The 11,936-nt window shown below is 41.4% G+C and overlaps 1 protein-coding gene across 1 annotated transcript; it reads right to left on the bottom strand.

The window, feature by feature from the left end:
* Positions 1–74: 74 nt before the first annotated feature.
* On the bottom strand, positions 75–1,597 carry LOC124414740 (probable 39S ribosomal protein L24, mitochondrial). The gene is made up of 5 exons (XM_046895782.1): positions 1,417–1,597; positions 985–1,167; positions 703–905; positions 428–614; positions 75–298 (listed from the first exon to the last, which is right to left on the bottom strand). The coding sequence occupies exons 1-5, from the start codon at positions 1,510–1,512 to the stop codon at positions 212–214; spliced, it is 756 nt and encodes a 251-aa protein (XP_046751738.1). The 5' UTR covers positions 1,513–1,597; the 3' UTR covers positions 75–211.
* Between the last annotated feature and the right edge of the window lie 10,339 nt (positions 1,598–11,936).

An 11,936-nucleotide genomic window follows, 5' to 3' on the forward strand; every position in this document is an offset into this window, starting at 1 on the left:
TAGCTATCCGTAACAACAATAAACAATATTGCAATATGGAAAAAAAGGAAACAGAATAAGAAACCGACGACATGTTTGTGCATGAAATAACTAAATTTTATATCTTACAGTCAACATCGTACACAGATTTTATATTATATGTAATTGTTCACAAGTTTTTTTCTTTCTCAATCACTAGATATATTTTACAAGTTGACGATAAAAATATTATTTAATACCAGAAGACGGGCTTTCGCGTGCGATCTTCTTTGATACCCATTTTATCCATCACGTCCATTTCGAAGGTCTTGAGTTCGGGCTGTCGGTAGAAAAGAAAAATCAAAGATTTAATACAGCCATAGTTGAACATTTATCTCAATAGATTTGGGAAAGATACGGTTACATTAAGAAACAGATTAGACTGGATAATTCAAGAAATAGTTCGTACCAAAAAAGTAACTTCTTTAACAGTGCTCGCTGGTGTATCTTTCGACTTTGCTTTGTACATATTCGGTCTCTTGTAATCCACAGTTTCTTCGCTCTTGTGTGGAATTGGGATAATGCGTCCAGTTCGACATGATACCCGAACTCTTTGGCCATCTGGCCTATACCGCCATTCCACATCGCAAACCTCTCTGCAATTAAAATTCATACAAGTTTGTTACCGACACCCTCGACTATTATAAGCATACTAAAGTACTTTCTTATGCAGAATCTACTTACAGATCACTAGGGTCGACCAGACCTACGTCTGTTGTAACTAAAAGAGGGGCTTCGCTCTGTACGATTGTTCCTGGGAAGTCCTTCTCCTTTCCGAGTCGTTTCAAATGTGTATTAAGCCCTTCGACGATAACCCAGTTTCGCTCCTGTATCACTTGTGTGACTATTCCTTGCTTTCCTTTATCCTTCCCAACTAATAATTGGACCTGGACAAATATTTATGGTCATTAAAATGGCTTGGTCAAAATTAAGGGCACCAATTTAAATTAAAATATGGTAACTTACCCGGTCACCTCTGAAGAAATTCCACTCTTTCAAAGGTTCAACGAATACCTTCTTTCTGTATTTGTGTGGCGAATTCTCAAGTTCAGCTAGGCCAGACCACGGGCGATTTGTCGTAAAGCGAAAGTTCTTACGCTTTATCGTACGATTCAAATACTGTACTTCACGCGGCGTTCGATAGTAAACCTACGCGAAGATTGACAACATTATTTTCTTTCTAGTATGAATAGCTATTAGCAGCGATACAAGCAATCTTCAATGGTAAAACAGTGTAGCGCACTCCTCTACCTACACTACGCAGTACGATGATATTTGGTAGTACTCGAAAAGGTGTAATTAGTTTGTATACTTTACAGCATAATATTGCAGAGATATGATGTTTGAATTGGTTCGTTAGAAATTAGTCTAAAAGATTAGGGAAGAGGTTAGGTGTACCTTTTCGATTGTGTCCTTGATGTATTTCTCCGGTAAGTTTGAGTATTTTATAGTCAAGTCTCCGACTTTGGTGAACAGGAATGCGCTCAGCCGCATGATTTTTAATTTAAACTAAGCAGCGTAACTTATCCAATAATTATACACTTGAATTTCAGAAATAGCGGTCCAACACCTTCGTCGTGGTCGTTTACGCCATTGCCTAGGTCATCGGTGGAAGCTTGGACGAATGCTTTGCAGTGAGCTGGCGCCATCCGACGAATTGAATGGAAGACAACGCAGTGAAAAGCTGCCGACTCCTACCGACGTTATACTTAAAACGTGGAGATTCGTTTCTGACACTTGATATTAGTTGGACGATTAATTGATGTATACAATAATAACTGCATTGAATTTCGATCTGTATGTTACGTTTGTTTAGAATAAAGAAGATACTTTTAGAAAAAACAGTTGGCATAAATTAACGGTAGGAAATAACGAATGTGTAAGCTGGTGCGATGGACGTGGAGGTAGGATGCGTATACGATGTGAGTGACGAATGAAACTTTAATAAATGATTGGTTGATGAGGGGGTGAATGAGGCTGATTCCCGAAATGTTTAAACAGTGATAATGTGTAAATAGGGAAAGATATGTAGCCGCGAAGGTAGTTGAATGAGTGTGGGCGTACATGGAGAAAGAGTAGTGATGACGAACTTGAGGAATGATTATTGACTGTTGAATTGTATTGTTGCTGCTAATAAAGATGATGAGATTGTTTGCATTTTGTAGTGGATTAAGGGACTTATTTCAGGGGCTAAGACTACCTTGATGAAGTAGTACTAGTTTTTTTGACAGAAACGCTCAAAGTTGCTCGATAAAATAAACGAAATGTTGGCAATTCGTTCTATTTGCTCTTCTGGGAGCAAAAGAGTCGATCTACAATTTATTGGAAACACTTTGTGGATCCATTCTACTCCACACGCTTTGCTCTCGAGATGGAGACTTTCGACTCAGAGTTGTTTCAGATGATTCTTTCCAGACTTATTGAACCGCGAGCCGCGAGGAATGCAGACAAGCATTAATGACGACGTCGCACCAGCTGCAGGCCAGAAACGTGAAAGGGACATCAAAGAGATCGGACGATCATCGGCTGGAAAATCAAGGAAATCGGTCGGCGTTGGAGGTGTTCGTCTGTAATTTTGAATTTGATATTTGCGGCGTCTTCGGAGAGCGCGCAATCAATTACTTCTACGGAGCGCACATGAGAACTTCTGTCAGCATTTTTCTGAATGTTCGAAAGTTTTACGACTAATGCAAAGAAGTGAACCTTGCTGTTCGTGTAAGCTAAAAATCTCTTCTCTCGCAATCGATTAGTATAACCCTTTCTAGACTAAATGGTCTCCCAGAAACTCAGAAAACACATCAAGAAGAGCGTAGAAAGAACAGCAGAGGAATGACAGCGCAGAGACTAGCAGTGAAAACATGGAGAAAATACGTCTTTCGTTTTTTGGCTGTATCTTTCGATCCGTTGGTCGCAGCCCATTGGGACTGCGCCTAATCGATTTCTCTCGCAAAATTACGTCGGAATAGGCCCCTACGAAATTGATTGCAGCACTTTTCAAACTCGTCGAAATTTTCGCCAAAAATCCAAAGGGGTTAGCCTTACTTTTTTTTTGGTCAAAATTTTTTTTGTCTTGGAATCGATTTGCTTGACCTTTCCTAGACTGAATGGACCCCCGGGAACTCAGAAAACACATCTAAAAGAGCGTAGGAACAACAGCAGAGAAATGGCGACGAAAATCGTCAGTTTTTTGGCCGTAACTTTTGATCCGTTGGTCGCAGCCCATTGGGACTGCGCCTAATCGATTTCTCTCGCAAAATTACGTCGGAATGGGCCCCTACGAAATTGATTGCAGCACTTTTCAAACTCGTCGAAATTTTCGCCAAAAATCCAAAGGGGTTAGCCTTACTTTTTTTTTGGTCAAAAATTTTTTTGTCTCGGAATCGATTTGCTTGACCTTTTCTAGACTAAATGGACCCCCAGGAACTCAGAAAACACATCAAAAAGAGCGTAGGAACAACAGCAGAGGAATGGCGACGAAAATCGTCAGTTTTTTGGCCGTAACTTTTGATCCGTTGGTCGCAGCCCATTGGGACTGCGCTTAATCGATTTCTCTCGCAAAATTACGTCGGAATAGGCCCCTACGAAATTGATTGCAGCACTTTTCGAACTCGTCGAAATTTTCGCCAAAAATCCATAGGGGTTAGCCTTACTTTTTTTTTGGTCAAAAATTTTTTTGTCTCGGAATCGATATGCTTGACCTTTTCTAGACTAAATGGACCCCCAGGAACTCAGAAAACACATCAAAAAGAGCGTAGGAACAACAGCAGAGAAATGGCGACGAAAATCGTCAGTTTTTTGGCCGTAACTTTTGATCCGTTGGTCGCAGCCCATTGGGACTGCGCTTAATCGATTTCTCTCGCAAAATTACGTCGGAATAGGCCCCTACGAAATTGATTGCAGCACTTTCAAACTCGTCGAAATTTTCGCCAAAAATCCAAAGGGGTTAGCCTTACTTTTTTTTTGGTCAAAAATCTTTTTGTCTCGGAATCGATTTGCTTGACCTTTTCTAGACTAAATGGACCCCCAGGAACTCAGAAAGCACATCAAAAAGAGCGTAGGAACAACAGCCGAGAAATGGAGACGAAAATCGTCAGTTTTTTGGCCGTAACTTTTGATCCGTTGGTCGCAGCCCATTGGGACTGCGCTTAATCGATTTCTCTCGCAAAATTACGTCGGATTAGGCCCCTACGAAATTGATTGCAGCACTTTTCAAACTCGTCGAAATTTTCGCCAAAAATCCAAAGGGGTTAGCCTTACTTTTTTTTTGGTCAAAAATTTTTTTGTCTCGGAATCGATTTGCTTGACCTTTTCTAGACTAAATGGACCCCCAGGAACTCAGAAAACACATCAAAAAGAGCGTAGGAACAACAGCAGAGAAATGGCGACGAAAATCGTCAGTTTTTTGGCCGTAACTTTTGATCCGTTGGTCGCAGCCCATTGGGACTGCGCTTAATCGATTTCTCTCGCAAAATTACGTCGGAATAGGCCCCTACGAAATTGATTGCAGCACGTTTCAAACTCGTCGAAATTTTCGCCAAAAATCCAAAGGGGTTAGCCTTACTTTTTTTTTGGTCAAAAATTTTTTTGTCTCGGAATCGATTTGCTTGACCTTTTCTAGACTAAATGGACCCCCAGGAACTCAGAAAGCACATCAAAAAGAGCGTAGGAACAACAGCAGAGAAATGGAGACGAAAATCGTCAGTTTTTTGGCCGTAACTTTTGATCCGTTGGTCGCAGCCCATTGGGACTGCGCCTAATCGAATTCTCTCGCAAAATTACGTCGGATTAGGCCCCTACGAAATTGATTGCAGCACTTTTCAAACTCGTCGAAATTTTCGCCAAAAATCCAAAGGGGTGAGCCTTACTTTTTTTTTGGTCAAAAATTTTTTTGTCTCGGAATCGATTTGCTTGACCTTTTCTAGACTAAATGGACCCCCAGGAACTCAGAAAACACATCAAAAAGAGCGTAGGAACAACAGCAGAGAAATGGCGACGAAAATCGTCAGTTTTTTGGCCGTAACTTTTGATCCGTTGGTCGCAGCCCATTGGGACTGCGCTTAATCGATTTCTCTCGCAAAATTACGTCGGAATAGGCCTCTACGAAATTGATTGCAGCACTTTTCAAACTCGTCAAAATTTTCGCCAAAAATCCAAAGGGGTTAGCCTTACTTTTTTTTTGGTAAAAAATTTTTTTGTCTCGGAATCGATATGCTTGACCTTTTCTAGACTAAATGGACCCCCAGGAACTCAGAAAGCACATCAAAAAGAGCGTAGGAACAACAGCAGAGAAATGGAGACGAAAATCGTCAGTTTTTTGGCCGTAACTTTTGATCCGTTGGTCGCAGCCCATTGGGACTGCGCTTAATCGATTTCTCTCGCAAAATTACGTCGGATTAGGCCCCTACGAAATTGATTGCAGCACTTTTCAAACTCGTCGAAATTTTCGCCAAAAATCCAAAGGGGTTAGCCTTACTTTTTTTTTGGTAAAAAATTTTTTTGTCTCGGAATCGATATGCTTGACCTTTTCTAGACTAAATGGACCCCCAGGAACTCAGAAAACACATCAGAAAGAGCGTAGGAACAACAGCAGAGAAATGGCGACGAAAATCGTCAGTTTTTTGGCCGTAACTTTTGATCCGTTGGTCGCAGCCCATTGGGACTGCGCTTGATCGATTTCTCTCGCAAAATTACGTCGGAATAGGCCCCTACGAAATTGATTGCAGCACTTTTCAAACTCGTCGAAATTTTCGCCAAAAATCCAAAGGGGTTAGCCTTACTTTTTTTTTGGTCAAAAAATTTTTTGTCTTGGAATCGATTTGCTTGACCTTTTCTAGACTAAATGGACCCCCAGGAACTCAGAAAGCACATCAAAAAGAGCGTAGGAACAACAGCAGAGAAATGGAGACGAAAATCGTCAGTTTTTTGGCCGTAACTTTTGATCCGTTGGTCGCAGCCCATTGGGACTGCGCCTAATCGAATTCTCTCGCAAAATTACGTCGGATTAGGCCCCTACGAAATTGATTGCAGCACTTTTCAAACTCGTCGAAATTTTCGCCAAAAATCCAAAGGGGTGAGCCTTACTTTTTTTTTGGTCAAAAATTTTTTTGTCTCAGAATCGATTTGCTTGACCTTTTCTAGACTAAATGGACCCCCAGGAACTCAGAAAACACATCAAAAAGAGCGTAGGAACAACAGCAGAGAAATGGCGACGAAAATCGTCAGTTTTTTGGCCGTAACTTTTGATCCGTTGGTCGCAGCCCATTGGGACTGCGCTTAATCGATTTCTCTCGCAAAATTACGTCGGAATAGGCCCCTACGAAATTGATTGCAGCACTTTTCAAACTCGTCAAAATTTTCGCCAAAAATCCAAAGGGGTTAGCCTTACTTTTTTTTTGGTAAAAAATTTTTTTGTCTCGGAATCGATATGCTTGACCTTTTCTAGACTAAATGGACCCCCAGGAACTCAGAAAACACATCAAAAAGAGCGTAGGAACAACAGCAGAGAAATGGCGACGAAAATCGTCAGTTTTTTGGCCGTAACTTTTGATCCGTTGGTCGCAGCCCATTGGGACTGCGCTTAATCGATTTCTCTCGCAAAATTACGTCGGATTAGGCCCCTACGAAATTGATTGCAGCACTTTTCAAACTCGTCGAAATTTTCGCCAAAAATCCAAAGGGGTTAGCCTTACTTTTTTTTTGGTAAAAAATTTTTTTGTCTCGGAATCGATATGCTTGACCTTTTCTAGACTAAATGGACCCCCAGGAACTCAGAAAACACATCAAAAAGAGCGTAGGAACAACAGCAGAGAAATGGCGACGAAAATCGTCAGTTTTTTGGCCGTAACTTTTGATCCGTTGGTCGCAGCCCATTGGGACTGCGCTTGATCGATTTCTCTCGCAAAATTACGTCGGAATAGGCCCCTACGAAATTGATTGCAGCACTTTTCAAACTCGTCGAAATATTCGCCAAAAATCCAAAGGGGTTAGCCTTACTTTTTTTTTGGTCAAAAATTTTTTTGTCTTGGAATCGATTTGCTTGACCTTTTCTAGACTAAATGGACCCCCAGGAACTCAGAAAACACATCAAAAAGAGCGTAGGAACAACAGCAGAGAAATGGCGACGAAAATCGTCAGTTTTTTGGCCGTAACTTTTGATCCGTTGGTCGCAGCCCATTGGGACTGCGCTTAATCGATTTCTCTCGCAAAATTACGTCGGATTAGGCCCCTACGAAATTGATTGCAGCACTTTTCAAACTCGTCGAAATTTTCGCCAAAAATCCAAAGGGGTTAGCCTTACTTTTTTTTTGGTAAAAAATTTTTTTGTCTCGGAATCGATATGCTTGACCTTTTCTAGACTAAATGGACCCCCAGGAACTCAGAAAACACATCAAAAAGAGCGTAGGAACAACAGCAGAGAAATGGCGACGAAAATCGTCAGTTTTTTGGCCGTAACTTTTGATCCGTTGGTCGCAGCCCATTGGGACTGCGCTTAATCGATTTCTCTCGCAAAATTACGTCGGATTAGGCCCCTACGAAATTGATTGCAGCACTTTTCAAACTCGTCGAAATTTTCGCCAAAAATCCAAAGGGGTTAGCCTTACTTTTTTTTTGGTAAAAAATTTTTTTGTCTCGGAATCGATATGCTTGACCTTTTCTAGACTAAATGGACCCCCAGGAACTCAGAAAACACATCAAAAAGAGCGTAGGAACAACAGCAGAGAAATGGCGACGAAAATCGTCAGTTTTTTGGCCGTAACTTTTGATCCGTTGGTCGCAGCCCATTGAGACTGCGCTTAATCGATTTCTCTCGCAAAATTACGTCGGAATAGGCCCCTACGAAATTGATTGCAGCACTTTTCAAACTCGTCAAAATTTTCGCCAAAAATCCAAAGGGGTTAGCCTTACTTTTTTTTTGGTCAAAAATTTTTTTGTCTTGGAATCGATTTGCTTGACCTTTTCTAGACTAAATGGACCCCCAGGAACTCAGAAAACACATCAGAAAGAGCGTAGGAACAACAGCAGAGAAATGGCGACGAAAATCGTCAGTTTTTTGGCCGTAACTTTTGATCCGTTGGTCGCAGCCCATTGGGACTGCGCTTAATCGTTTTCTCTTGCAAAATTACGTCGGAATAGTCCCCCACGAAATTGATTGCAGCACTTTCCAAACTCGCCGAAATTTTCGCCAAAAATCCAAAGGGGTTAGCCTTACTTTTTTTTTGGTCAAAAATTTTTTTGTTTCGGAATCGATTTGCTTGACCTTTTCTAGACTAAATGGACCCCCAGGAACTCAGAAAACACATCAAAAAGAGCGTAGGAACAACAGCAGAGAAATTGCGACGAAAATCGTCAGTTTTTTGGCCGTAACTTTTGATCCGTTGGTCGCAGCCCATTGGGACTGCGCTTAATCGATTTCTCTCGCAAAATTACGTCGGAATAGGCCCCTACGAAATTGATTGCAGCACTTTTCAAACTCGTCAAAATTTTCGCCAAAAATCCAAAGGGGTTAGCCTTACTTTTTTTTTGGTAAAAAATTTTTTTGTCTCGGAATCGATATGCTTGACCTTTTCTAGACTAAATGGACCCCCAGGAACTCAGAAAACACATCAAAAAGAGCGTAGGAACAACAGCAGAGAAATGGCGACGAAAATCGTCAGTTTTTTGGCCGTAACTTTTGATCCGTTGGTCGCAGCCCATTGGGACTGCGCTTAATCGATTTCTCTCGCAAAATTACGTCGGAATAGGCCCCTACGAAGTTGATTGCAGCACCTTTCAAACTCGTCGAAATTTTCGCCAAAAATCCAAAGGGGTTAGCCTTACTTTTTTTTTGGTCAAAAATTTTTTCGTCTCGGAATCGATATGCTTGACCTTTTCTAGACCAAATGGACCCCCAGGAACTCAGAAAACACATCAAAAAGAGCGTTGGAACAACAGCAGAGAAATGGCGACGAAAATCGTCAGTTTTTTGGCCGTAACTTTTGATCCGTTGGTCGCAGCCCATTGGGACTGCGCTTAATCGTTTTCTCTTGCAAAATTACGTCGGAATAGGCCCCTACGAAATTGATTGCAGCACTTTCCAAACTCGCCGAAATTTTCGCCAAAAATCCAAAGGGGTTAGCCTTACTTTTTTTTTGGTCAAAAATTTTTTTGTTTCGGAATCGATTTGCTTGACCTTTTCTAGACTAAATGGACCCCCAGGAACTCAGAAAACACATCAAAAAGAGCGTAGGAACAACAGCAGAGAAATTGCGACGAAGATCGTCAGTTTTTTGGCCGTAACTTTTGATCCGTTGGTCGCAGCCCATTGGGACTGCGCTTAATCGATTTCTCTCGCAAAATTACGTCGGAATAGGCCCCTACGAAATTGATTGCAGCACTTTTCAAACTCGTCGAAATTTTCGCCAAAAATCCAAAGGGGTTAGCCTTACTTTTTTTTTGGTCAAAAATTTTTTTGTCTCCGAATCGATTTGCTTGACCTTTTCTAGACTAAATGGACCCCCAGGAACTCAGAAAACACATCAGAAAGAGCGTAGGAACAACAGCAGAGAAATGGCGACGAAAATCGTCAGTTTTTTGGCCGTAACTTTTGATCCGTTGGTCGCAGCCCATTGGGACTGCGCTTAATCGTTTTCTCTTGCAAAATTACGTCGGAATAGGCCCCTACGAAATTGATTGCAGCACTTTCCAAACTCGCCGAAATTTTCGCTAAAAATCCAAAGGGGTTAGCCTTACTTTTTTTTTGGTCAAAAATTTTTTTGTTTCGGAATCGATTTGCTTGACCTTTTCTAGACTAAATGGACCCCCAGGAACTCAGAAAACACATCAAAAAGAGCGTAGGAACAACAGCAGAGAAATTGCGACGAAAATCGTCAGTTTTTTGGCCGTAACTTTTGATCCGTTGGTCGCAGCCCATTGGGACTGCGCTTAATCGATTTCTCTCGCAAAATTACGTCGGAGTAGGCCCCTACGAAATTCATTGCAGCACTTTTCAAACTCGTCAAAATTTTCGCCAAAAATCCAAAGGGGTTAGCCTTACTTTTTTTTTGGTAAAAAATTTTTTTGTCTTGGAATCGATTTGCTTGACCTTTTCTAGACTAAATGGACCCCCAGGAACTCAGAAAACACATCAGAAAGAGCGTAGAAACAACAGCAGAGAAATGGCGACGAAAATCGTCAGTTTTTTGGCCGTAACTTTTGATCCGTTGGTCGCAGCCCATTGGGACTGCGCTTAATCGTTTTCTCTTGCAAAATTACGTCGGAATAGGCCCCTACGAAATTGATTGCAGCACTTTCCAAACTCGCCGAAATTTTCGCCAAAAATCCAAAGGGGTTAGCCTTACTTTTTTTTTGGTCAAAAATTTTTTTGTTTCGGAATCGATTTGCTTGACCTTTTCTAGACTAAATGGACCCCCAGGAACTCAGAAAACACATCAAAAAGAGCGTAGGAACAACAGCAGAGAAATTGCGACGAAGATCGTCAGTTTTTTGGCCGTAACTTTTGATCCGTTGGTCGCAGCCCATTGGGACTGCGCTTAATCGATTTCTCTCGCAAAATTACGTCGGAATAGGCCCCTACGAAATTGATTGCAGCACTTTTCAAACTCGTCGAAATTTTCGCTAAAAATCCAAAGGGGTTAGCCTTACTTTTTTTTTGGTCAAAAATTTTTTTGTCTTGGAATCGATTTGCTTGACCTTTTCTAGACTAAATGGACCCCCAGGAACTCAGAAAACACATCAGAAAGAGCGTAGGAACAACAGCAGAGAAATGGCGACGAAAATCGTCAGTTTTTTGGCCGTAACTTTTGATCCGTTGGTCGCAGCCCATTGGGACTGCGCTTAATCGTTTTCTCTTGCACAATTACGTCGGAATAGGCCCCTACGAAATTGATTGCAGCACTTTCCAAACTCGCCGAAATTTTCGCTAAAAATCCAAAGGGGTTAGCCTTACTTTTTTTTTGGTCAAAAATTTTTTTGTTTCGGAATCGATTTGCTTGACCTTTTCTAGACTAAATGGACCCCCAGGAACTCAGAAAACACATCAAAAAGAGCGTAGGAACAACAGCAGAGAAATTGCGACGAAAATCGTCAGTTTTTTGGCCGTAACTTTTGATCCGTTGGTCGCAGCCCATTGGGACTGCGCTTAATCGATTTCTCTCGCAAAATTACGTCGGAATAGGCCCCTACGAAATTCATTGCAGCACTTTTCAAACTCGTCAAAATTTTCGCCAAAAATCCAAAGGGGTTAGCCTTACTTTTTTTTTGGTAAAAAATTTTTTTGTCTCGGAATCGATATGCTTGACCTTTTCTAGACTAAATGGACCCCCAGGAACTCAGAAAACACATCAAAAAGAGCGTAGGAACAACAGCAGAGAAATGGCGACGAAAATCGTCAGTTTTTTGGCCGTAACTTTTGATCCGTTGGTCGCAGCCCATTGGGACTGCGCTTAATCGATTTCTCTCGCAAAATTACGTCGGAATAGGCCCCTACGAAATTGATTGCAGCACTTTCCAAACTCGCCGAAATTTTCGCCAAAAATCCAAAGGGGTTAGCCTTACTTTTTTTTTGGTCTGAAATTTTTTTGTCTCGGAATCGATTTGCTTGACTTTTTCTAGACTAAATGGACCCCCAGGAACTCAGAAAACACATCAAAAAGAGCGTAGGAACAACAGCAGAGAAATGGCGACGAAAATCGTCAGTTTTTTGGCCGTAACTTTTGATCCGTTGGTCGCAGCCCATTGGAAATGCGCTTAATCGATTTCTCTCGCAAAATTACGTCGGAATAGGCCCCTACGAAATTGATTGCAGCACTTTTCAAACTCGTCGAAATTTTCGCCAAAAATCCAAAGGGGTTAGCCTTACTTTTTTTTTGGTCAAAAATTTTTTTGTCTTGGAATCGATTTGCTTGACCTTTTCTAGACTA

Source organism: Diprion similis, chromosome 14 (assembly GCF_021155765.1).
Source record: "Diprion similis isolate iyDipSimi1 chromosome 14, iyDipSimi1.1, whole genome shotgun sequence".
Classification (NCBI taxonomy): Eukaryota; Metazoa; Arthropoda; class Insecta; order Hymenoptera; family Diprionidae; genus Diprion; species Diprion similis.